The sequence below is a fragment of the Prionailurus bengalensis genome, chromosome D1 (assembly GCF_016509475.1).
Source record: "Prionailurus bengalensis isolate Pbe53 chromosome D1, Fcat_Pben_1.1_paternal_pri, whole genome shotgun sequence".
In the NCBI taxonomy this organism is placed as follows: Eukaryota; Metazoa; Chordata; class Mammalia; order Carnivora; family Felidae; genus Prionailurus; species Prionailurus bengalensis.
The window spans coordinates 1,909,276-1,937,184 of NC_057346.1; the positions used below are offsets into that span (position 1 = coordinate 1,909,276).

Here is a 27,909-nt window from a genome sequence, read left to right on the forward strand (position 1 = left end):
GGGAGGGGCAGAGAGAGAGGGAGACACAGAATCCGAAGCAGGCTCCAGGCTCTGAGCTGTCAGCACAGAACCTGACCTGGGGCTTGAACTTAGAAACTGTGAGTTCATGCCCTGAGCCAAAGTCGGATGCCCAACTTACTGAGCCACCCAGGTGACCCACAGGTAGCCCTGTGGGGCTGAAACTCACAAACTGTGAGATCATGACCTGAGCTGAAGTAGGACGCTTAGTTGACTGAGCCACCCAGGCGCCCCTCATCTGTTTTGTTTCTTAAATTCCACATGAGTGAAATCGTGATATTTGTCTTTCTCTCACTTAATTTCGCTTAGCATAATGCACTCTACTTCCATCCATGTTGTTGCAAATGGCAAGATTTCATTCCTTTTGATTGCCGAGTCATACTCCATTGTATATATATACACACATCTTCTTTATCCATTCCTCCATCGATGGACATTTGGCCTCTTTCCATACTTTGGTTATTGTTGCTAGTGCTGCTTAAACATTGGGGTGCCTGTGCCCCTTTAAAACAGCACACCTGTATCCCTTTGGATAAATTCCTAGTAGTACAATTGCTGGATCATGGGGTAATTCTGTTTTTATTTTTTTGAGGAACGTCCACAGTGTTTTCCAGAGTGGTTGTGCCAGCTTGCATTCCCACCAGCAATGCAGAAGAGATCCTCTTTCTCCATATCCTTGCCAACATCTGTTGCTTCCTGAGTTGTTAATGTTAGCCACTCTGACGGGTGTGAGGTGGTATCTCATTGTGGGTTTCATTTGTATTTCCCTGATGATGAGTGACATTGAGCATCTTTTCATGTGTCTCTTGGCCGTCTGGATGTCTCCTTTGGAGAAGTGTCTATTCATGTCTTGTGCCCATTTCTTCACTGGATTGTTTTTCAAGTGTTGATTTTGATAAGTTCTTTATAGATTTTCGATACTAACCTGTGTCCAGTATGTCATTTGCAAATATCTTCTCCCATTCCGTCGGTTGCGTTTTAGTTTTGCTGATTGTTTCCTTGGCAGGGCAGAAGTCTTTTATTTTGAAGAGGTTCCAGTAGTTCATTTTTGCTTTTATTTCCCTTGCCTCTGAGACGTGTAGAGTAAGAAGTTGCTGTGGCTGAGGTCAAAGAGGTTACTGCCTGTGTTCTCCTATAGGGTTTTGATGGTTTACTCTCTCACATTGAGGTCTTTCATCCATTTTGAGTTTATTTTTGTGTGTGGTGTAAGAAAGTGGTCCAGGTTCAATATTCTACATGTCGCTGTCCAGTTTTCTCAACCCCATTTGCTGAAGAGACTGTCTTTTTTCCATTGGATATTCTTTCCTGCTTTGTTGATTAGTTGACATATAGTTGTGGGTCCGTTTCTGGATTCTCTATTCTGTTCCATTGGCCTCTGTGTCTGTTCTTGTTAAGCCTGCTGAATTCTTGATTTTAATATTAGGAATCCACTTGCCCACAGACTTATTAGATCCTCCACGCTGTCTTTTTCAGTAATAAGGGAAATATTTGGGGCCTGCTTCTTTCACTCCTTTCTTTAAAGAATAACTGCATTTGAGGGGCGCCTGGGTGGCTCAGTCAGTTAAGCATCCGACTTCAGCTCAGGTCACGATCTTGCGGTCCGTGAGTTCGAGCCCCGCGTTGGGCTCTGGGCTGATGGCTCAGAGCCTGGAGCCTGCTTCCGGTTGTGTCTCCCTCTCTCTCTGCCCCTCCACCGTTCATGCTCTGTCTCTCTGTGTCTTAAAAATAAATAAACGTTAAAAAAAAAAAAAAGAATAACTGCATTTGAAGCAAGGGTAGCATTTGTTGATATCATTCCGATCCCTAATATGTTTACATTATTTCATTCTAGGGAATGGGGAGGTCTTTGAATTTCACAGATGGACTTTAAATTTCATGACAGGGTAATCTGAGCGGGTGTGGAGAGAAAAGGAAAGATGTCGAAGGTGTTGATTGCAAGTGGCGGGCGTGGGCAGTTTGATGGCATGTGGGAGGGTTGGGGGAGTTAAGGACGTCTGTCGGCGGCCCATGAGGAGCCGCAGGCTAGGGAGGGGTAGGCTCCGGAGAGGCCTGTTTCTCAGCAGCCCTTCCTGGTGAGGGGAGAAACAGCAGGAGTTTCTATCCCCGTATACTCGTCTTACATAGCCAGCTTGTGGCACCGTCAGTGGGACGTGTGTTTACAAATTTCTAGGCAGACTAATGGAGCTTGAAACTTGATGGAATTTTTAGAAGAGGCCTTACCTCTTACCTAGGTGGAGGTCTTACCTGGAGAGGTTCTAGCACTGAAATTAGCAGGTACTCTCAATTTTAATTAACATTTTTTCAAGGCCAACATGCTTTACCAGCTCTTAAAGTAGCCTGTACATCATCACGTCAGTGCTGTTGGAGAATATTAAAGTTAGGCGTTCCGTAATTCTGTCGTTACTACAGCTCTCGCGCAAGCAAACACGTCGTTCATCTTTCTGTGGAACGGCAACCGTGCTGTAAAATTAGCTGTTCAAAACTGTTGGTCAAGGCGTCTGCTAGTGTCTCCCCACACCTCCACCACTCCCTAAAATACACACTACACCAGCGCAAAGTGTTGTCATGACTCTAAATTCTAGAGCACTTTCATTTAACATGTTGAAACATGTTTAATGGTATTTGACACTAGCCATTAGGGCAGGTTGAGCACTCATTTAACATGTTGAAACTCTGTCACACTTGTAAGATTGTTCTGTATTTTCTGAGACTGTAGGTGTGGCTCTGAATACAAAATACTGATTTTAGATTTGATGTCTTTAAAAAACTGAGGGTAGATTCACAGTGCAGAAACTAAAAGAATGAACACTTTTGAAGAAGAAATATGGAACAAATATTACCAAAAAAGTATATTTCTAGTTTCATAATTTCCTAAATGTACACAAAGGTTAATTTAGAGAAAAAGATTACCTTTTTTTTTTTTAAGTTTACTTACTTTGAGAGAGAAACAGAGAGAGAGAGTGCTTGCACACAAGTTGGTACAAGCAGAGAGAGAATCCCAAGCAGGCTCCACACCATCAGCACAGATCCTGACACAGGGCTTGGTCCCACAAACTGGGAGATCATGACTAGAGCCAAAATCGAGAGTCAGATGCTTATTAACTGGCTGAGCCACCCAGGTGTCCCTAACTCTTTTTTATTCTCTCAGCTCTGCATGGCATGTGTAAAGTGTTTTTCATTCAACTTTCTGACTTTCGTTCTGTTCTTTTAAAAATGATGTCAGAATTCCAAGCAGGGAGCACATAATCTCCTTTATGCTTTTAGTTCACCCTCTTGGAGAAAGAGTAACTTTTTGGCATTTTCCGTTATATTTCTATTAACCTAATGCCCACATACCTGCAGTTTTAACTAATGACGTTTGTATTTTTTTTCTAAATGATCTGCTCAATAAATAATGAAGTATCCACTAAAATCGAGAATTCAGTCTACAGCGAGATCACTGTGAACACTGGTCTGGGTCTTCCCATTTTTGTTCTCAGATTTAATACCCTCATCTCTGTTTTCATAGTACTTGGCATCCATGGTCATTAGAATGCGGTGACCTGACGTTTCCGGCTGTGATCTCACAGCTTGTTGTTTCCCCGCAGATGGGCGGCTTGCTGCTGGAAGGCTGCAGCTTTGACGGGAGCCGGCTCGCTGAGAATCAGCACGACTCTCCCAGCGTGTCGCCCGTCCTCCCTTGCTGTGTGGGCTGGATCCCCCAGGTAAGGCGCCTCTGCCTTCGTGATGGCGTAGTCTTGTCTGTGTATTGTCTCTTTACTTTCTGACCTCACCTGTACTGCAACGGATTTCTAGTCAAGATATTGTGCCGTTTATCATTTTTACAATGTACAGGACATTTTAAAATCTTTATTTTGTTATAGAAAGAATGGCAATATAGTTTTTCATTTCTAAATCACGTATATCCTGGTAAGAAAAAGCCTTTAGTGATCATGTGGATTGCCACGTGTTGTTCGTGTGTGGTCACAGTTAGCCATGCGGTGGCTAATAGTGTCGGCAGGTTCGTACACATCTGGTTTCGGTCACACGGGGTCACCATGCTGGGCGTAGGCATGTGAAGAAAGCAGTCCTTTTTTGTAAATTGAAGTACAGTTGACACACCATGTCACATTAGTGTCAGGGGTGCAGCACAGGGGTTCAACAGGTCTCTGCTGTGTCCCCCACGAGTGTAGCTGCCATCTGTCCCCACACAGCATAGAACACCATCGACTGTACTCCCTGTGTTGTACCCTTTGTCCCCATGACTGATTCATCCCAGAGCTGGAAGCCTGTACCTCCCACAACGCTCTACCCATTCTGTCCGTCCCCCATACCCTCTGGCCACCACTGGATTGTCTTCTGTGTTTACGGGTCTGCTTCCGTGTTGTTTATTGGTTTGTTTGATTTGTTTCTTAGATTCCACATAGAGATGGAGTCCTATGTTATTTGTCTTTCTCTGACTTACTTCACTTAGAGTAACACTCTCTCGGTTTATCCATACTGTCACAAATAGCCAGATCTCATTCTTTTTCAGGACTGAGTTATCTGTTCTCTGTGTGTGTCTGCACATACACACTCTCCATTCATACACTCTGCTGCGTCCACTCGTGTCATCTCTCAGGAGACACCGAGGTTGTATCCTCATCTTGGCTATTATAAATTATGCCACAATAAATAGAGGGGTATGTTTATCTTTTCAAATGAGCATTTTTGTTTTTCTTGGGTAAATATGCAGTAGTGGAATTACTGAATAGGTATGGTATTTGTACCTTGAGGTTTTTAAGTAACCTCCATACATTCTCCACGGTGGCTGCCATCTGAATTCCCACCAGCTGAGCACAAAGGATCCTTTTTGTGCACATTCTCAGCAGCGCTTGCTATCCCTGGTCTTTTGACACTAGCCATTAGGGCAGGTGTAAGCTGGTAAGTCCCTGTGCTTCTTTGATGTTAGTGATGTTGAGCATCTTTTCATCTGTATGTTTTCTTGGAAAAATGTCTACTCAAGTCCTCGGCCTAGTTTGTAATCAGAGCATTTGTTTTTGGCAGGGGAGTTGACTTGTATAAGTTCTTTACATATTTTGGGTATTAATCCTTTATCAGATATGTAATTGCAAATACCTTCTTTCATTCAGTAGGTTGCCTTTTCGTTTTGTTGATGATTTCCTTGCCGTATTAAAGCATTTAATTTTGGTGTAGTTCCAATACTTCATTTTTACTTTTGGTTCCCTCATCTGAGGAGACATACCTAGAAAAAGGTTATGGCCCATAACACCGAGCTTACTACCTGTGTTTGCTTCTAGGAGTTATACGGTATCAGGTTTCCCATTTAAGTCACTGATCCATTTTAAGTTTATTTTTGTGTGTGGCGTAAGGAAGCGGTCCAGTTTCATTCTTCTGCAGGTAATGGTCAGTTTTCCGAGCACCCTTTATTGCCTCAATTATTGTTTTTTAATTGTGTATTCTTTTTAATGGGTTGACCATATGAGCTTGGGTTTGTTTCTGGGCTTTCTTTTCTATTATCTGTGTGTCTCCTTTTATGCAAGTTCCATACTATTCTGATCACCACAGCTTCGTAGGTTATCTTGGAATCTGGGAATGTGACACCTCCAACTTGGTTCTTCTTTCTCAAGATGTCTTGGGCTATTTAGGGTCTTTTATGGGTCCATACAGATTTAAGGATTCTTTGTTCTAGTTCTCTGAGAAATGCTGTGGGTACTTTGATAGGGATTGCATTGAATCTACAGATTGCTTTGAATGGTGTGGACATTTTAGCAACATTAATTTTTCCACTTCTCGATCTGGATATGTTAACACTGGTTTGTGTTGTCTTGCATTTATTTCATCAGAATTCTGTACTTTTAGGTTACTGGTATTTCACCTCCTGGGTTAAGTGTTTTCTTGGTGCTTTTTTCGTGTTGGTGCAACTATAAATGGAATGGTTTCCTTAGTTTCTCTGCTCTTTTGTTAAGAGTGCATAGAAACGCAACGGGCTTGTGTATATTGATTTTGTATCTTGCAGCTTCACTGAATTCATTTATTTTAATGGTATTCGGTGGAGTCTTTAGGGTTTTCTACATGCAGCATCATGTCATCTGCCAGCACTGACAGTTTTAGTTCTTTACCTCTTTGGATGCCATTTCTTTCTTTCTGTTGTCTGTTATGTCTCAGACTTCCAGTGTGACTTTGAATACATGTGGTGGGAGTGGACTTCTTGTCTGGTCCTTGATCGTCAAGGAAAAGTCCTGTTTTCCACTACCGAGTATGGTTAGCTCTACGCTTGTCCTTCACGGCCTTTATTATGTTGAGGTATGTTCCCTCTAAACCCTTTTTGCCGAGAGTTTTTATCATTAGTGGATTTGAAATTTTTTTGCTTTTTCGGCACAATTGAGATGATAATGTGATTTTTATCCTTAACTTTGTTAATGTGGTCTATGACACTGAATGATCTGCAGGTCATCGAACCAGCCTTATATCCCTAGAATAAATTCCACTCGATTATGGTGAATGATTCTCGTAATTTATTGTTGAATGTCCTTTGCTGATATTTTATTGAGGATTTTTGCTCTATATTCTTTGGGCTTATTGGTCTGTATTTCCTTTTTTTTTTTTTTTTTTTTTGGTAGTGTTTTTGTCTGATTTTGATGTCAGAATAAGGGTTTTGTACAATAAATTTGGAAGTTTTCCTTCCTCTTTGATTGTTTGGGATAGTTTAGGGAGTATAGATATTAAGTCTTACCTAAATGTTGGGTAGATGGGGCACCTGGGTGGCTCAGTCGGTTGAGCGTCCGACTTCAGCTCAGGTCATGATCTCACAGTCCATGAGGTCGAGCTCTGTGCTGACAGCTCAGAGCTTGGAGCCTGCTTCGGATTCTGTGTCTCCCTCTCTTTGAACCTCCCCTGCTTGTGCTCTCTCTCTCTTAAAAGTAAGCATAAAAAAAAATTTAAATGCTTGGTTGAATTTATTTGTGAAGCCATCTGGCCCTACACTTTTGTTTGTTGGGTGTTTGGGATTACTGATTAAATTTGATTATTAGTATTCAGTCTGTTCAGATTTTCTATTTTTTCTCGATTCATTCTTGGAAGATTTTATGTTTCTAGGAGTGTCTCCATTTCTTCTAGATTGTCCAGTTTGGTGGCATGAAATCTTTCATAGTAGTGCCATATCATCCTGTGTGTTTCTGAGGTGCCACATGTTACATGGGTCTCACTTTGGACTTTGTGTATTCGGGTCTTCTCTGTCTTCTCTGGGTGAATTTGGTGAAGGGCATGGCAGTCTTGTTTATGTTTTCAAAGAACCAACTCTTGCTTTCACTGCTCTTTTCCATGTTTTTTACTATTTCATATATTTCTGCTCTCATCTTTTTTTCCTTCTACTAATTTAGGGTTTTGTTGTTTTGTTTTTAACAGTTCTTTAGATGTAAGGTTAGATTATTTGAGGTTTTTCTGATTTCTTGAGGCAGGCTTGCATCAATATACATTTCCCTCTTTTACAGCTGCTTTGGTTGTGTGCCAGTGTTTTTGGACTGTTGTTTTTCATTTTCCTTTGTCACCATGAGTTTTTTATTCCTTTTTATATATATAAAATTATTATATATTATATTGCATGTATATTATATATTACATATATATAATATTCCTTTTATATTTTATTTATTTGTTTATTTATTTATTTAATTTATTTTTGAGAGCATGAGGAGTGGGAGGGGTGGGGGGAAGCACACAGAATCCGAAGCAGGCTTTAGGCTCTGAGTTGTCAGCACAGAGCCAGATGCGGGGCTCGAACCCATGAACCGTGAACTCATGACCTGAGCTAAAGTTGGACATTGAACCAACTGAGCCCCCAGGCACCCCCATTCCTGTCAGATTTCTGCATTGACCTGTTGGTTGTTTAGTAGCATGTGGTTTAGCTTCCAGTTTTTTTTCCATATTTTTTTCAAATTTTTTCTTATAATTTCTAGTTTCATATCTTTGTGGTCAGAAAAGAAGCTTGATATGATTTCACTCTTCTTTACTCTATTTAGACTTGTTTTGTTGACTAACAGGTGATCTCTTATAGGGAAAACTCCATGTCCACTTGAAAAGAATGTGCATTCTGTGGTTTTTGTGTGGAATGTTCTGAATATATCTGGTCTAATGTGTAATTCAAGGAAATGGTTTTCTTATTTGTTTTTTGCCTGGATGAGGAAGACAGTGTGTTAAATTTCCCTACTATTATTGTATTATATCTGTTAATATTTGCTTTGTATTTAGATGTACAAATGTTGAGTACCTAGATATTCACACTTGTTATATGCTTTTGTTAGATTGATCCTGTTTCATTCTACGGTGCCCTTCCTTGCCTGGTTACAATCTTTGTTTTAATTTCTGTTTTGTCTAACATACATATTGCTACGTCAGGGTTTTTTTTTTTATTCCATTCTCATGAATTATCTTTTTTCCATGTCTTCATTTTCAGTCTCTGTATGTCTTAGGGTCTAAAGTGAGTCCCCCACAGGCAGCAGATGGATGGGTCTTGTTTTGTTATGCATTCATTCACCCCAAGTCTGTTGACGGAACATTTAGACTATTTCCATATAAAGTAATTGTTGATGAGAATTATTGGCATTTTGTTCATCATTTTCTGGTTGTTTTTGTACTTCTTCCTTGTTTCTTTCATCATCTCTTGCCCTATTTCCTAGTGATAGATGACTGTCCATAGTGTTCCACTTGACTTTCCCTTTATTTTTAGTGTAATTTTTGTTTTGTAGTTATCATGAGGTTTATATATAGGATGCTAAGAATATAGCAGTCTGTTGTGTGTTGCTGGTCACATAAAGTTTGAATACTTTCTAAAAGAACTTCATTTTTACTATCTCTTTGATTTTGTAAGTCCCTTAACACTAAAATAATTGATTTTCCTATTTTTAACCTTTATACTGGCTTTTTAAGTGGTATGTTTGCTGGTACGGATAAAATTTTTTTCCATTCATCATTTTTGTCTGATTATGGCCCTTCGTTTTCACATTTAAGGCCTGTTCAGTAGTGATCGACTCCTTTTAGGTTTTTCTGGTAAACTATCTCTCCTTCAATCTGAATGGTAAACTTGAAGGGGAGGTATTCCTCTAGTGTTTTTACCTTTTGTCACTTAGACTGTATCGTGCACCTCCCATGTGGCCTGCAGATTTCTGTTGAAAAGCCAGCTGATAGCCTTAGGGGTTTCCCTGTCTGTAACGAGTTGCTGCTCTTGTGCTCCTTTAAAAATTCTCTCTTTATATCTAATAGTCAATATTTTAATTGCTGTGTTTCATGATGTGGACCTCCATGGGCTCATCTTGTTTGGAACTTTCTGGGCTTCCTGAACATGGATGTCTTTTCCTTTCCCAGGTTAGGGAAATTTCTACCTACTACTCAGATCAGTTTTCTGTTCCTTTCCCTCTCTTCTCCTCTGGGACTCCTGTAATGCACGTGTTGTCCAAGAGATCCCTTACTTCATCCTCATTTTGCTGTGCAGCTTGGGTGTTTCCATTACCCTGTCTTCCAAACAGCTGATGCATTATTCTACATCCTCTAATCTTTTGATTCCCTCTGTAGTTTCATTTCAGTTATTGTGTTCTCCCTTTCTGACTGGTTCTTTTTCATATTTTCTCTTTGTTGAAGTTCTCCTGGAGTCCATTTCCTCTCCTCTTTGACCATTGCTTTCACCTCTATTGGTCACCGTGCTTACCTTCACTCCATGTAGTCCTTCTCTGAGGTTTTCTCTTGTTTTTTCATTCAGAGCATATTCTTCTCTTTCCTCATTTTACTTGACTGCGTGTGTTCCGGCAATTAGGCAGACAGCTATTTCTACTCAGTGTGAACGGTCTTTGTGTGCTCATCCCCTGGGTAGACTCTGTGTGACTGGGGCTGGGGCTTCCCTCGTGGAACGGCCACAGCTAATGTGGCCAAAGGCTGGGCCCGTCCCAGCACTGTTCACACGGAGGGCGCCCTGGCAGGACAGCTGGAGTGTCACCGGGCAGTCTATACCAGTGCATGCCCTGACACATCATCTGGAGCTGAAGCGGTGCAGGCCTGGGGTGTGTCACCATGGGGCCACAGCTGGGGCTGTAGTGAGTGCTGACAAGGGGTGTCCCAGTGTGTGTCAGACAGGGGCTGGTGTGGGCTGGCATCCCAGGGCTCACTGAGGCACCCGCACCCTGTTCCCGTCTCCTCGAGCAGGGTGGAGGGAAACGAAATCAGTCATGATCACCAGCCTCTCCCTCCCAGAGAGAGTTCCAGAAGCTTCCCCCACCCCCCCAATTCAGCAGACGTCGTCGTAAGGGCTGGATCTTTTATATTCTGGTTGCTCTTTTAAACTGTAGCTTTTTCTCTATGAGCTGGGAGGGGCTAGGGGCCCGGGGCTCGCTGGGCAGCGCCCGGCCATGGCACCAGACCTTGGCCTCGCTGTGCCGTCAAGGTGGAGGGAAACATAAACCATGGGATTTCCCAGCCCCTCGACCGGCAGAGGGGTTCTAGGCCTGATTTCCTTACAGTTCAGTTGTCTATTAATCATGGCTTTTCTGTGCAGGGGTGTTTGCTTGCCGTCTCTCAGGACTGTCCCTCCCCTGCAGTTCATCATGTAGGAGGACATGTCCTCTGTTACCTGGTTCCCCCTCCCTTTTCTCTGTGTCCCTGTCCTGCGCAGCCAGCTGCTTCTTCAGGATGAGCCGCTCTGCAGACAGCTGAGGGTCCGGTCCAGGGTGGAGTGGAGTTTATTCAGGACCCTTCCAAAGAAGGAAGAAAATGGTCTTGACAAAGACTTAACAATCCCCACTTTAAAACCCTCAATTATTAAAAGAACTTTTGACAGTGGAACTTGGGAGATATTTGCACTTAAAACACTACATAGTTGTAGATGAAGCATGCAACTTTTACTTAATAAAATTTTAAAATACGAGTATATGTGAGTACACTTTAAAGTTTTAATGCTGCATGTAATGACTAAAAACTATTTCATATACTGCTTACCTCAGGAAAATATGTTTTGTCGTTGAGTTGTAGTGCATTGAAGTTTCCAGTAATTAGAATTCTCTTTATTAAAAAAAAAAAAGCATCAGAATATTTAAGAAATGAACCCGTAGTAATAATTATCAGTCATTGCTGAGAGAGCTAACAGAGCACCCTCTGGCCTAAAAGAGCATACGTTTTTGTAAACATCAGCTTCATTTCCCCTAGGATTTGAGTGATTTATCATATAGAAAGGGAGTGGTTAATATTTATTTCAGTCTATTAATTCTGGTAAGAAATTTATTTCAAAAAGTGGTATGTTACAGATTACACAGGTATGTGAACAAAACTGAAAGTTATATACAAAAGATTGGAAGTTGCTAAGGGTTTTTAACCATAACATGTAAAGTTGTACATAATCACAGAGATCAATTCAAATGGATCCAGATTAAGTGTGAATTCTCTGGAAGACAAAATTAAATGCCATCTAATCACCTAGATCGAGAAAAAAGTAGAACATGTATAAGCCACAGTGATAGCCAAGCAGAGCATGGAGAAACACTGGGTAGTTGTAAATGCAGAAGAAAATGACCTCGAACAACAGTCACATAATTGGCCACAAACTGAATGCAAATCAAGAACATGGTGTTGTTGGGGACAGTGCCCGTCTGTCGCTGAGCTGGACGGAGACAGTGCGGGTCTGTTGTTGGGCTGTATGAAAAGCAACGTGACATTACAGTACTGAACATTTATCACTCCATAATATTTTATCATTTCTATCCAATTCTATTTACCAGATTTTAAAAATCAGGATTGAAATAGAGAGCTAAAAATAATTTGAGAAAAATAGCCCATGTACAGAGAGGTAAAACAAATTCAGATATTTAGCCAGTAAAAGAAATGGCTCAAAGATAATATGGATTTTTTACTTTTCTGAAAGGGATTTCCTTCTCAATGGAAGGCTAACCCCCTTTCCCTTCCTTTATGCTGACCTCCTTCCTTCTGTATAAACGTAACCATGGTCTTGTAGAAGGTGAGGCACCCTTCCACGGGCTTCACCGCACAGTGTTGGCTGCCCCACCTCCCCAGCTGATGAGCCGGGCCGTTTGGGCCAACTTACCTGACCTCACTGACCCCAGTTTTCTCATTTGAGATTGCAGACCATGATGCTTCTACAGCACCATGTTGAAGGTTAAGTAAGTTCTTGTGCGTCTGAAGCATATACCTAGCCCTGTGCCTCACACGTCTTAAGTCTCATTTATCATGATGCTACTGTGTTGGAAGGTTTTTACAATAGTGTGATAACAATTACATTCCTGCGTACCGTGTATCATCCTGAACACTGGGCTTCCACAGACAAGCCGGATTTTTCCGTCAAGTCGGAAACCAACTTGGGTCGAGTTGGCGGGCAAACAGCTCCCGTCCAAGTCTTAAGTACAGTTATGGAGGTTTACATCAACTGGTAGCTGAGAGAGGCCTCACATGTGTAACAGGTCCGCAGATGAAGCAAAGTCACGAAAGGAGGAGGCAGCTTCTCTCACAGCCGTAGGCACAGTGGGAGTAACGAGAGTTCCAGGAAATACAAGGTGGAGGCAAGGCGTTTCAGATAGAAGGGGCGGCACATGCGAATGCGAGCCGGTAGGGTCTGAAGGAAGGTACGGCCTCCTGGGAACTGCAGGTGCATCGTCTGGGATGCACGGGTCCTATCAGAGACGGGAGTGGATGTAGTTAAAAAGGTCGGCCAAGATGGGGTCTAAGTTGGCGGCAGAGGAAGACCCTGAACTCATGTCCTCCCAGACACACCGCGTGTATTCCTCTTATGAAGCAGTTCCTACTGACGGAGCCCACAGGCTGACTGGACATCTCTGCACAGCCACGTTGTACGGGGATCGCACAGACCGTGAAGAGAACAGCAAGAGAGACGGGATCAGGGAACCGCAGCAGCGAGGGACGGCGCCAAGGGACTGGGGGCACAGCCATCCATCCCGGGGCACAGGACAACAACAACAAGGATACCAAAGATCCAGCCCGAGATCCCTGCCCGCACGCTCGGGGCGGGAGGCCCGGGCAGCACCACAGCACACCTTGCCGGTCCGCCTTCATAGCACATTTGGGGATGGGGTCCGAGCGCTGTGGCCAGCCTGCTTCAGCATGCTGCGGGTCCCAGCCCACGCCTTTCTCAGGAGTCACGCCCCGGTGGCAGCCCCGGAGACGGCCCCGTCCAGCACTCGCTGCAGCTCCCACCACTGCCCCAAGGTGACACAGGTGCATAGTACGTACCCCAGAATGCTTCCCAGGGCTCGCGGGGACTCCTGCCCCACACGGCCCTCTGAGACCTCGTGGGTCATGTCTGCCGAAGTTCCAGAGGCCCCATCCAGGTGCCCCTGCCCCTGCCTTTTGGTTCCAGCTGCCCTCCAGGACACCCCCAGTACGAAGCACCATAAAACACCCAGCCCACACCCCAGGTGATGGCAGTCACCTGTCAGGGTGTCCCCTGTGGGGAGCCCCTGGGACAGCCCGGCCTGTGCCAGCTTCAGATCCACTTGCCACGTCAGAGTAGCCCTGAGCAGAGTGCCCTGCCATCCCAGCTCACTACCAGCACAGTTTTTCTGACCTGGTGGGGTGCCCCTTATCCAGAGCACCCTGGGGCCCCCTGGCCCACCCTCCACTTCGCCGTCCACAGCCTCGTCAGGAGGCCCCTGCAGCCACGCTCAGAGTGCCCCAGCCCACGGCTTAAGTCAGCAGGCACACGGTCTACACGGGACCACCACCGAAGACCACTCTTTGAGGTTCAAGTAGCTGGTGCACCCAGTTTACAGAAACACACAAAGTCCAGCACAGCGTGCAGAGTGTTGCTCCAACCCAAAGAACAAGACATGACCCCAGCGAGAACCGAATGACATTGAGGCAAGTGACACACCTGATACATAATGGAAGATCGCAGGGACAACATCAACAAACCTAGAAAAGGTATTTAAAACCAGTCAGAACTGAAGACTGTGATATCGGAAGGATAAATACACTAGAGTGAATCAACACAGGATGCAGAAGAACGGATTGCTGATCTGGAAGACAGGGCCATGGAAAGCACCCAAGCTGGACAGTAAAAAGTAAAAACATTATTTAAAAATGAGGATAGCGGGGGATCCCTGATTAGCTCAGTTGGTTAAGTGTCTGACTTTGGCTCAGGTCATGGTCTCACAGTTTGTGGGTTTGAGCCCGGTGTTGGGCTCTGTGCTGACAGCTCAGAGCCTGGAGCCTGCTTCAGATTCTGTGTCTCCCTCTCTCTCTGCCCCTCCCCTTGTGTTCTGTCTCTCTCAAAAATAAACATTTAAAAAATGAGGATAGGTTAAGGGGTATCTTGGACAACGTCAAACACACAGACAAACATTAACATTATAGGAATCCCAGAAGAGAGAAAGAGGCAGAAAGCTTATTTGAAGAAATTGTAGCTGAAAACTGACCTAACCTGGGGGAGGAAACAGACATCCAGGTTCAAGAAGCATAGAGAGTTCCAAACAAGATGAAACCACACCAGTTGGTCCACACCAATACTCAATTATTAAAATGGCAGAAAGTAGTGTTAAAGAGAAAATTTTAAAAACAGCAACAGAGAAACAAAGTGTTACATCTCAGGGAAACTCCTTAAGGTTATCAGCTGACTTTTCAGCAAAAACTTTGAGGGCCAGATGACAGTGGCATGATATATTCAAAGTGATGAAAAGAAAACCCTACGACAAGGAATACCCAGCAAGTGTATAATTCAAAATTGGGTAAGGATTTCCCAGACAGAAGTTAAACAAGTTCATCACTATACAGCTGGCATTACAAAAAATGTTAAAGGGACTTCAAGTGGATGAGGAAAGGCTAGAATTAGAAATAAGAAAATTATGACTACAAAGATGTAAAATATGATAACTTATAAATAAAACATGGAGGATGGAGTCAAATAGAAGTTCTTTAAAAATATGTTCAAACTTAAATGACCATAAACTAAATCCAGAGTTGCTAAATACTCATGGCAACCACAAACCCAAAACCTATGATAGATACACACAAATTCAAAGAAGCGAAGAATACTACAGAAGAAACCCATCAATCATTAAGAAATAGGGCAAAAGGAAAAGCAGGTAATAGAGAACTACAAACAAACTAGTGAACAAAATGACAGTTGAATTCCTATCAATAATTACTTTAAGTGTAAATGGTCTAAATGCTCCAATCAGTAAACACAAGGTGACCTAACGGATAAAAATACAGGACCCACCTATATGCTGCCTACAAGAGACTCACTTGCAGACCTAGAGACACAGACTAAAAGTGAAAGATATAGCGTGCAAATAGAGTGGAGGGGGGAAAAAAGCCAGGGTAACAATACTTACACAGACTGTAACAAGAGGGGCGCCTGGGTGACTCAGGTAGGGTTATAAGTTTGAGCCCCACTTTCGGGGTCAGTGCTGACAGCTCAGAGCCTGGCGTCTGCTTTGGATTCTGTGTCTCCCTCTCTGCCCCTCCCCTGCTCGTGCTCTCTTTCAAAGTAAACATTTAAAAACATTGAAATATAAAACCGACTGTAACAAGAGACAAAGAAGGGCATCACGTAATGGTAAAGGGGTCAGTCCATCAAGATTATGTAACAATTGTATTTATGCATCCAACATTGGAGCACCTAAATACATAAAACAAATATTAATAAAAAGACATTGATAGTAATACAGTAATAGTAGGGGACTTTAACACCCACTTACATCAGTGGAGAGGTCATACTTGCAGAAAATCAAGTGCATGATGAGCACTGAGTCATGTATGGAATTGTTGAATCACAATATTGTACACCTGAAATTAGTATAACACAGTTTGTTAACTGTACTGGAATTGAAATAAAGAATAATAATGATAAAATTTTAAAAAATAAAACACAATTTTCCAAATTCTTTGGAACACAGGAAAAGCAGTTGTAAGATGGAAATACCTATGTATTCAGGCCTACGTCAAGAAACAAGAAAAATTTCAAATAAACAACCTAACCTTGAACCTAAAAGAGCTAGAAAAAGAAGAACAAACAAAACCCAAAAGCAGCATGAGGAAGGAAATAAAAAGATTAGAGCAGAAATAAGTGATATAGAAACTAAAAAAATTTTAAAAGTTCAACAAAATTGATAAACCTCTAGCCAGACTCAGCAAACGACCAAGAAATACAAGCAGTTGACAGAAAATACTGTGAAAAATTATACACCAACAAATTGGAACTGAGAAGAGATAGATAAATCCCTGGAAATGTAGGAACTTACAAAACTGAACCAGGAAGAAACAGGAAATTTGAACAGACTAATTACCAGCAATGAAATGGAACCAGTAATCAAACTCCCAACAAACAAAAGTTGAGGGCCAGATGGCTTCCCAAGGCAATTCTACCAAACGTTTAAAGAAAAGTTAAACTATTCAAAAAAAATAGAAAAGGATGGAAAATTTCCAAATTCATTCTACAAGGCCAGCATTACCCTGATAGCAAAACCAGATAAAGACTTCCCTAGAAAAGAGAACTATAGGCTAATGTCTCTGATGAATATGGTTACAAATATTCTTAATAAAATACTAGCAAACCAAATTCAACAGTACACTAAAAAAAATAATTCACCACAGTGAAGTCAGATACATTTCCATAATGAAGGCAAGGGTGGTTTTCATTTGCAAATCAGTCAACGTGATACATCAGTAAGAGAAATGATAAAGAAAAACAGGCTTTCAGTAGTTGCAGAAAAACCATTTGACAACTTCGATTCATGATAAAAGGCCTCAACCAAGTAGATTTAGAGGGAACCTAGCTCCCTGTAATAAAGGCCATGTATGAAAAACTGAAAGTGAACATCATACTAAATGGTGAAAACCTGAGAGCTTTTCCCAAGACAAGGTTGTCCACTCTCACCACTTTTATACAACATTAGTACTGGAAGTCCTAGATGCAGCAGTGAGACAACAAAAATCAAAGTCATCCTAATCAGTGAGGAAGAAGTCAAACTTTCATCATTTGCAGGTCGTGACATGATGTCATAGGGATAACTGTAAACAGTCCACCCAAAAACTACTTAGAACTGATAAATGAATTCAGTAAAGTCACAGAATACAAATCAATATACAGAATCCATCGCATTGCATCAGAGAAATGCAAATCAAAACCACAATGAGATATGACTTCCTACCTTGTCAGAATGGCTAAAATCGACAACACAAACAAGATTCGCAAGGGTGTGGAGAAAAAGGAACCTTTGTTCAGTGTTGGTGGGAATGCAAACTGGTGCAGCCACTGTGGAAAACAGTATGAGGTTCCTCAAAAAGTTAAAAGAGAAAGAACTACTGTACAATCCTGTAATCACACTCATGAGTATTTACCAAAAAATGCAAAAACTAATTCAAAGGGATACATACATCCCTCTGTTTATAGCATCATTATTTATAACAGGCAAATTATGGAAGCAGCCCAAGTGTCCATGGATAGATGAATGAATAAACAAGATGCAGGGTGTTTGTGTGTGTGTGGGGCGGGGGGTGCCATTGAATATTACTCAGCCATAAAAAAGAATTCTTGCCATTTTCAACAACATGGATGGAGCTAGAGAGCATTATGCTAAGTGAAATAAGCCAGAGAAAGACAAATGGGATATGATTTCACTCATGTGGAATTAAGAAACAAAACAAACAAGCAAAGGTATTTAAAAAAGAGAGGAAGAGACAAGCCAGGAAACAGGCTCTATATTAACTCTCAGGAACACACTGAAGGTTCCTGCGGGTCAGGAAAGGGTATTGGTGGGGGGGATGGGGAAACAGGTAACAGGGATTAAGGAGTGCACCTGCTGTGAGGAGCACTGGGTGATGTATGGAATTGTTCAATCATTACATTGTACACTTGAAACTAATATAACACTGTATGTTTACTATATTGGAATTAAAATTTTAAAAAGAATTCCATTGCATTTCTGTACACTGATAATGAAGCAGCCGAAAGCAAAAATAAGAAACCGATCCCGTTTACAATTGCAGCCCATAATAAGATAACTAAGAATAAACATAACCCAAGAGGTAGAAGACTTACACTCTGAAAACATCAAACATTGATGAAAGAAATTGAAGACGACACAAAGCAACCAACACAGTACATGCGCATGGGTGGAAAGAGCAAATGTTGTTAAAATGTGTGTACTGTCCAAAGCAATTTACACATTTAATGCAATCCCTAACAACATATCAACAACATTTTTCATGGAACTAGAATAAACAATCCTAAAATATGTATAAAACCAGAAAACAAAAAAGCCAAATAATCTGAAAAAGAAAAACAAAACTGGAGGTATCACAATTCCAGACCTAATGGTATGTTGCAAAACTATAGTAATCAAAACCATATGGTCCTGTCACAACAATAGACATATTGATCAATGGCACAGAATAGCAGGCCCCTAAGTAAAACCACATTTACATGGTCAGTTAATTTATGACAAAGGAGCCAAGAATATGCAACGGGAAGAAATCTCTTCAACAAATGGTGTTGGGAAAACTGGACAGCAAGATGCAAAAGAATGAAAATGGACCATTGTCTTACACCGTACTCAAAAATAAACTCAAAATGGGTTAAAGACATAAATGTGAGACGGGAAACCATGAAAATCATGGAAGAGAACACAGGCAGCAATTTTCCTGACATCGGTCACTACAGTTACTTACTAGGTTTGCCTCTTGAGCCAAGGGAAACAAAAGCAAAAATAAAGTATTGGGATTACATCAAAATAAAAAGCTTCTTTCTGCACAACAAAGGAGACCACCAGCACAACTGAAAGACAGCCTACTGAATGGGAGAAGATATTTGCAAATGACATATCCAATAAAGGGTTAGTATCCAAAATATATAAAGAACTTGTACCACTCAACACACACACACACACACACACACACACACACAAAATCCAATTAAAAAACGGGCAGAAAACATAACAGACATTTCTCCAAAGGAGACATACAGATGACCAACAGACATTTGAAAAGATGTTCACCATCACTCATCATCAGGAAAATACAAATCAAAACCACCATCCAATATCCCTTCACATCTGTCAGAATGGCAAAAATAAAAAACACAAGAAACAGCAAGTGGTGTTAAGGATATGGAGAAAAAGTCTTATGCCCTGCTGGCAGGAATGGAAGTTGATACAGCTACTGTGGAAGACAGTAAGGAAGTTCCTTAAAAATTTAAAAATAGAACTACTTTGGAATCTAGTAATTGCACTACTGGGTATTTACCCAAAGAATATGAAAACTCTCTAAGTGAAATAAGTCATACAGAGAAAGACAGATACCATATGTTTTCACTCCTGTGTGGATCCTGAGAAACTTAACAGAAGACCATGGGGGCGGGGAAGGAAAAAAAAAAAGAAAACTCTAATGCAAAAAGATACATGCACCCCAGTGTTGTCTACAGTAGCCAAGATATGGAAGCAACGCAAATGTCCATCAATAGGTGACTGGATAAAGACGTGGAGTACACACACACACTGGAATATTACTCACCAGTAAAAATGAACAAAATCCTGCCATTTGCAAAGACATGGATGGAACATGGGAATACAGTACTTAAAGTGAAATAAGCAAGTCAGAGAAGGACAAACCATATGATCTCATTCATATGTAGAATTTAAGAAACAAAACAAATGAACAAAGAAAAAAAAGAAAAACCAAAAACCATTCTTAAATATAGAGAACAAACTGGCACTTAATAGAAGGAAGGTTAGTGCAGGAATGGGTGAGACAGGTCACAGGGAGTTAGATTACACTTAATCTTGATGAGCACTGAGTAACAAGTAATATATAGAACTGTGGAATCACTATACTGTTTATTTGAAACTTATGTAACACTCTAGGTTAACTATGCTGCAATTAAAATAAAAATAAATAAATTTAAAAAGAAAATCCCATTTACAATTGCACCAAAAATAATAAAATACATAGGAATAAACTTAAATAAGGAGGTGAAAGACCTATAGTCTACAAACTATATAACATTAAGTAAATCGAAGATGACACAATTTGAAACATATTCCATTCCTAATGTGTGCAATGTGTAAAAGTATCGTTAAATGTGCATCTTACTGAAAGGATTCAATGCAGACCTTATTAAAATACCAACATTTTTCACCTACCTAGAATAAATAATACTAAAATTTGTGTGAAACCACAGCAGACTCCGAACGGCTGAAGCTCTGTCGAGAAAGAACAAGTCTGGAGGCATCACAACCCCAGATTTCAAAGTATAATATGAATCTTTAGTAATCACAACAATATGGTACTGGCCCCAAAATAGACACATAGATCAACGGAACAGATTAGATAACCAGAAATAAACCTGTGCTTATACGGTCAGGGAATAGACAACAAGAGAAGCAGTAATGCATAATGTGGCAAAAACATCTCTTCAACAAATGGTGCTGGGAAAATGGGATAGCGACATGCAGAAGAATGAACCTGGACCACCTTCTTACATCACACACAAAAATAAACTCAAAACGGATCAAAGACCTAAATGTGAGACAAACCGTAAAACTCCTAGCAGCAAATACAGGCAGTAATTTCTTTGACATCAGCTGTTGAAACATTTTTCTAGATGTGTCTTATGAGGCTAGGGAAACAAAAGCAAATTAGGCCAGAAATAAAAAGCTTTGGCACGGTGAAAGAAACCTCTACCAAATGAAAAGGTCGTCTACTAAATGATACATCCAATAAGTATATGAAGAATATATGAAGAATTTATTCAATTCCAGAGCAAAAGAAACAAATAATCCCATTGAAGATGGGCAGAAGACACGAACAGACATTTCTCCAGACATCCAGATGGCCAACAGACATCCCATGAAAAGATGCTCAACATCACCCACCCTCAGGGAAATGCAAATCGACACTATGAAGAGGTATCACCTCATACCTGTCAGGATGGCTAAAGCCAACAACACACAAAACAACACGTGCTGGCAAGGATGTGGAGAAGTTGTTAGTCTCAAGCACTGCTGGTAGGAATGTAAGTTGATGCAGTCACTGTGGAAGACAGTATGGGCTTCCTGAAAATAGTAAGAATGGAACTACCCTACGATCCAGTAATTCATCTACTGGGTATGAAAACACGAATTCAAAAAAGGTGCCTGCACCCCTATGTTCATTGCAGCATTATGTACAACAGCCAAGATAATGGATGCAACCAAGCGTTCATCCACCGACAAATAAATAGAGAAGATGTGTATGGTATACAACGGAGTATTAGTCATAAAAAAGAATGACATCTTGCCATTTGTGACAACATGGATGGACCTATAGGGTATAATGCTAATTTCAAGAAGTCAGAGAAAGACAAAGGCCATATGATTTCACATCTACAAGGAATCTAAAAAATAAAAGACACACGTAAATACAAAACAGAAACAGACCCAAAACTACAGAGAACAAACAGGGCTGTCAGAGGGCAGGGCCGGTGGGGGTGGGTGGGTGGAGGGAGGGGGAGGTGCAGGCTTGCAGTTATTGGATGAATACATCACGGGAATGACAGGCACAGCACAGGGAATGTAGTCAGCGGAGTTTGCACGGGGACAAAGGCAGCGATACTGTGGTGACCCACTGGAACGTATAGACTTGTCCAATCACATGCTGTACCCCTGACACTGATGAAACACAGCCTATCAGCTACACTTCACTAAAAAATGAAGGAAGGCCGAGACCACATATGACAAGGCATATAACCACGCCCGGGGTTCACAGCACGTATAGCCAGCAGGGTTTAGAACAGGACTGTGGTAAGGTGTGACACAAGTCAGTCTGGCTCTAAGAGGATGGATGTGGTCACAGCATGGAACACATGACCCCTTTCATCACAGGCCTGCGGGTCTGGTCAGTTAGCAGTTTTCCTGGTTGGCTGGTGAAGTAACTGGCCATCCGGTGAATTAAGTGATTGTTCATGAGCCCCACAATGGGAGTGCTAGTGTCAACTATAACAATTAGCATTTATTCGTACTGATTACGTGCCAGGCACGTATGTGTGAAATACAGAATATGTAGGCCTTCCAAGAAAGTCTGAGATAGGATTTTCATCTCCATTGCAAGCCAAATGGAAGCTTCAAAGATTGTGCATTGTGACCTGGACAGCGTGCTAGACCATCAGGCAGTTAACGTTCAACCCGGGGTGCTGTCTACTTCTCGGGCCCAGGCCCAGACTGCTGAGCGGCGTGAGCCCGCACGGCCCCGCTGTGCAGCTCATGGCCATTGGACCTGTGCGTGATTTTTCCGTGGTTACTATGGCCGACAACTGAGAACAGTAGTCACGATGTGAGAAAATTATATCAAGTTCAGATCTCAATATCCACGAATAAAATCTAGGGGGAGACATCCCTGCCTGCTGACGTGGATCTCATCTGCTTTCAGACAAAAGCAGACTTGAGGAGCTGCATCAGAAACCACAGGACTCAAACTCTCCAACTTCTGTTTGACAGAAGCAATACTTTGTCGAAGAAAAAAACTTTTAGGGCAGCTGTAGATGTTTTAAAATGTTTTACAGAATTTAGGGGGGAAAGAACATTAACATTGAGTGCATTTTTACTAGGAGAGAAGGAGCCAGCATAAAATGAAAGGAAGCGTCACATCAATTTACATAAGCCAGTAAAAAAATTTACTTTTTCATTTACTCTTAAAGTTACTCTATGGCAGGGGTGCCTGGGTGGCTCAGTCAGTTCCGTGTCCGACTTCAGTTCAGTTCATGATTTTGCGGTTCGTGAGTTCGAGCCCCACATTGGGCTCTGTGCTAATAACTCGGAGCCTGGAGCCTGCTTCGGATTCTGTGTCTCCCTCTCTCTCTGCCCCTCCTCCACTCACACTCTTTCTCTCTCTGTCTCTCAAAAATAAACAAACATTAAAAGAAATGTTTTTTAAAAGCTAGTTTATGGCAGAGGCCTACAGTCCTCTGATAAACTCAGAGGAGATAAGCAGTTCAAAACTTTGGTGACTCTTCCTCTTTGGACCAGAAGAAGGTTCCTTCCCAGTTGTTTCCACCTTATCTGCCCCCTGACAGCCCTGGGTAGCTCCATTCCTGCAGGAGTGTGGCCAGCCCTGCTATGAAGCACACGGCTCCTCTGCTGTCTCTAGAACATTTTAGATTGCCAGAGTTTGTTATGTTCCAGCATGCAGTACCAGCTGAAGGGTAAGAGCAAGAGATTCTCCCGATTTTACTGGGGGAGGGGCTCTACCATTCTTCTGTTAATAAAGGCAATGCACTTTGCCAATTAATGATAGAATTAGGAATTCTCAAGAGGAATTATAAATAAATAAAATACACCTGAAGCTCTTTTCCTTGTTTTCCTATGCACATGATCTGTGTGCACTAAGGTGACACTGTTCATTTACACACTCACTCATGCACAATTTCATTTACACACTCGTTCACAATGCAGATTCTTAACATTGCTGCAGTTCTAGCTCAGGAGTTCGGGTTGAAATAATCTACATGCAAAGTGGGATTATCTGAGGGGGTTTTACCCGAAAAAATATTGCTTTCTCTAAAGCATTTCCCAAAACTGTTGTATACGACGTTATTCCATGGTTCTCAAGAAACCCTATTCAGTGCAAATTTAATAAACACAGCGTTGTCTGCTTACCCTTGAAGATTCATTACATATTTGAGAATATCAGCAGATACCACCACAGACAGTTCAACTTCAGAAACAGCCTTCCTAGGGACTATAACGGGATTCTGTCCACTGCTCACAAAAACAGTCTTTGTATTAGTTTTATATGAAAATATTATCACCTTGTGTGTCAGTAGATGTATGCTCAAAGCTATGTCTTGTATGCACCCTGGCTCAAAATAATAAATATTAATATATTTTCTATGTGATGTTTTTCTCTGTTAGGGACTTGCTGTGAAAACTGCATTATTAGCATTATATTATTGAAATATATGAAGAAAGTATTTCTCTGTCAAAGTACATTTTAGTCTTGACCAAACAGCATCTTTCATGGTACTCACTGCTGGCAAGTTGTCCGTTTCTTGTTTTGAAATATTGTTCTGAAGTTAGATCACTAAATCGTGCCACTTTCATGTACATTAACGCTGATTTTCTTAGTATCTTCTTTTCTAAAAAAAAAAAAAGTATGTTTTAGAATAAGTTAAGTTGGGTTTATGCATCAACTGATGAGAAATATTATAAAACCCTGGTTCAGTGGGTAAAGGATGCAACTCTTGACCTCAGGGTTGGGGGTTTGAGCCCCACATTGGTCATGGAGATTACTTAAAAACAAAATATTTACAAAAAAAAAAAAGAAAATGTAATAAAACATATTAGCCAAATACTTAAAACATAATCAACCTAGATCATTTTGTTTTCTGGTGTTTTCTCGTTTTGTTGTTTTCTTTGGTTTGTTGGCAAAGTTGTTTGCTCATATCTTCATTTGCCTTTTGTGAAACGAATCGTCTTCCTTCAGATACTAGCCTGCTGCCTGCTGTTCGTAACACTTGCACACTTCTGACTTACTCTCCGGAGCTCAGAGGAGTATGAAATCCAAATTTTAGCCTCATTATTGAACTGAAAAAGTGGATCAGATTCTATTTTAATAAAGTAGGATATATGAGGATATTAACCACTTTAAGAACAACATACAGGTTTTTAATTACTAAATTTTAGTCATGTCAAACTGCTTTGTGTTCATGGCCTGTAACATTGTAAGGCTTCCTAATGAGTCTTCTTGTTTGCATTCGTTTGTGTGTTTGTTAATAGCACTCAGCGAGTTTATTAATAGTATTTAGTACAATTTTAGTTTCATGCAAATGTTTCTTACCTAAGCTTGTCTGTTACTAGAAACATACTAAAGTGGGATTTGGGTCATAAGAATTTGATTCAGCTAAACGATATCGACGGGGCTTCTGTCTGTACAAGGTAATGTGCTAACAGCAGAAATGCCGAAGGACTTAGCTGTGCTCCTGTGACCTGAGAGCAAGTCCATTTCACTTCTTCACAGGTTCTAATGATTACCAGGAAAGAGAGGTTGAGAAATGACCGGCAAAGTTGTAGGAAGCAACAGTGGGCCTGGGTGAGACAGGTGACGGGGCTCAGGAAACGCTTGCCCTGATGAGCACTGAGAGCTGCTCACAGTCATCGACTCCTGTCACGCAAGGGAAGGAGAACGCTGAGTGCCACATACACTTGAATAAAAAATGCCAGCAAACAAGTACGACAAAGAACTTAGGAGACAACAGTGCTGCTTTGCTTTGAAAACACGGTACAAGGGCGCCCGGTGGCTCTGTCGGTTACGAGTCCGACTCTTGAGTTCCCCTCGGGAGTCCTGATGTCATGGTTCATAAGTTTGAGTCCTACGTTGCACTCTGTGCTGAGAGTGCAGAGACGGTTGGGGACTCTCTCTCTCTCCTTCTCTCTGCTCCTTCCCGTGTGTGTGCACTTGCTCTTTCTCTCTCAATTAAAAAGGAAAAAACAAAACAAAACACTGTAGGTTTTGGTAACAAGATTTGTACCCCCACGTTACAACAAAAACCAAGCAAGAGTGGAAGGATTTGGAAATATATGCAAAAACTAGAAAATCGATAGCGAACATGCAAAATATCAACTGCATTACTGTTAAGTCCTAATTTAAAGACAAAATCACTTGGCATCACAGCTAAGAGGAAGGACTAGCATGGTGACGTTTCAGTATGCCGTTTCTATTTTCATGTCTCCTATCAAAGTGATGGCCAGCAAAGCAAGTGTCAGGTGACAGATAATTTAAGACCCTTCTGAGGTCTGTAAACAGGTATTCATAGATGTAGATCATTTCATCCCAAGAATATACAGTGTGTGTGTGCTCTCTGCTGAGGGATGTGACAGTACAGGCCTGCACTAGGTTACAGATTCAGGGGTGGCTACAGAGTCATGAAAATTACAGAAACTTCTGGAACCTGAAGCTCTGCCATGGAAGCAGAATTGGAGAAGAGGGAAGAGCTTAGGCACCAGCTGATAATGGTGAAAATTCTCTCAGCTCCAAATCCTGTATTTTCTCTGAGGTGCAAGTGAGGATTCATTTTCTTCCTTAATCTTTGTAAGTTTAACATATCCCATATATTATTTTGATTTTCCAAAATACTCATTTTCCCAAAAGTTACAGTCTGTATGTTTGATGAATATAGTGTTTCCTAAGCTGAATTTTAAGCTTCAAAGATTATTTTTCTCTTTATTTGGCTATATACTAAAATGCTTAGGCTCTATAATTCTAAGCATGACATTAGCATATAAAATGCTGTTAAGTGAAATGGATAAAAACCGACAGAATCACCAATACAAAAAGAGAAAAATGAGATGCAGGGCAGATGGTCTCTTTATGTATCTGGGCAATGATTCTCCATAGAGAATGGGTTTTGTTCTGTGCAAATCAGGTTAAGATTTAGGCAAGTTACGAATGAATGAGCTTTCAAAGGGACTTAACTGATATAGATCAAGTACCAGAAGAGGCAGAGGTTGAGGCAGCATCTGTCTAAGTGGGAGGGGGGGGGCATATTGGAAAAGATAATCAAAATTTCACATAATGCCCTCTTATCCTTAAAAATAGAGTGTGTGTTGTAAATTTTTCCAGGTAGGAAAAAGTATTTTTGTTTCTCTCTGTCCTAACACCATCCACGACATGTAGTAGAAGCTAAAAAGCTGTGTTTTTGTCTGGTTCATCTGAGAATTGGTAGGGAGTAAAAAAAAAAATGATTTGTATATGTAGCCCAAAGAATTAGAGATATGTGGATAAATGCTTTATATTTGAATTATTTCATGTACCGTTGAGTCCTTTCAACATCCTATTAGGTGGACAAGTACCCTTGAGAAATAGAGATACTGGTGCTCAGAGAGGCCAGGTACTCCAGAGCCCGAAGCCGATTCCTTTTCCATCGTCCGGTGTCTTCTCTTCTGAAAGCAACAAAAGAACACAGTGCCCTGGTGCCAGTGTTCATGTGGCAGACCTTTCTCCGGCTGTCTATGGCTCCTTACCACGGTGCAGCCTCCCTGGGTTTCCCATTCTCCATGTGTCAAATTCTAGAATGAGTCCAGCTTTTCCCCTTAAGTCTCATTTCAAGTCTAAGAAGTAATCATTAGTGGAATAAAATTGTATGTCAACTCAAAAAGCACATTAATCCAAAATTGGAATTGGAAATTCCATGAACTCATGATATTTCTCTTTAGAAAATAGGTGCTTCTAAGCCGCCATCACAGAATAATCCTAGAGGGGGGTGAGAAGGCGTTCCCATATCACAATCCCTGCCGCCATTTCCCATTAAAGGAATCTCAAGGATCCTCACAATCATGACTCATCGAATTTCTGAGACAGCAGATGTACAAGATGGGCTATCACCCACTGACATATCAGAAAGCAAGAAAGCTGAAGATGACCTGACACATAGCAAAAAACAAACAATAAATACTCAAGAGCCAATTTAAAGAACTCCCCCTGTGCAGAGATTGACAGTTTTAGTAGCAATGCAATAATAACGGCACCGATGGAAACCCACCAGGTATGCTGAAATCCACCAATTCGCCGTAATACTTTTAAGGAAGGAGGAGGTCATTAATCACCTTTACAGCATACTAGGGAACAAATTTACTTGGAAAGCACATAAATAGAGGGAACTTAGGGGCATTTCTCCAGCTTTTTCTAAGTGAATGATGCCTCATGATGATCCAAAGATTGGTAATGGGAGTTTCTCCTTGTACATCCCTGTCTGCCTAGAAGTGAAGAAGGGTTAGTGGAATTAGATTCCTGTTGTGTGATTCTGGTGTGATAGAATCTCGTGGCTCCTCATCTAAAGAGAGACCCAAATACTGCGTGCCTACTTGTGAAAGCATACAGTGCCACCTTTGCAGGGTTTGTGCCAAAAATTCAATCTGAATCCAAACTCACCTC

The 27,909-nt window shown here is 41.3% G+C and overlaps 1 protein-coding gene across 8 annotated transcripts in view; it reads left to right on the forward strand.

Annotated features, from left to right (window-relative positions):
* DYNC2H1 (dynein cytoplasmic 2 heavy chain 1) overlaps nt 1-27,909 on the forward strand; it is a 347,574-nt gene that overhangs the window by 315,258 nt on the left and 4,407 nt on the right. For all 8 annotated transcript variants that reach the window (XM_043579184.1, XM_043579187.1, XM_043579185.1 and 5 more), the window contains one exon: nt 3,606-3,722. In XM_043579184.1, the coding sequence (XP_043435119.1) occupies nt 3,606-3,722 (117 nt within the window). The remainder of the gene's footprint in view (nt 1-3,605; nt 3,723-27,909) is intronic.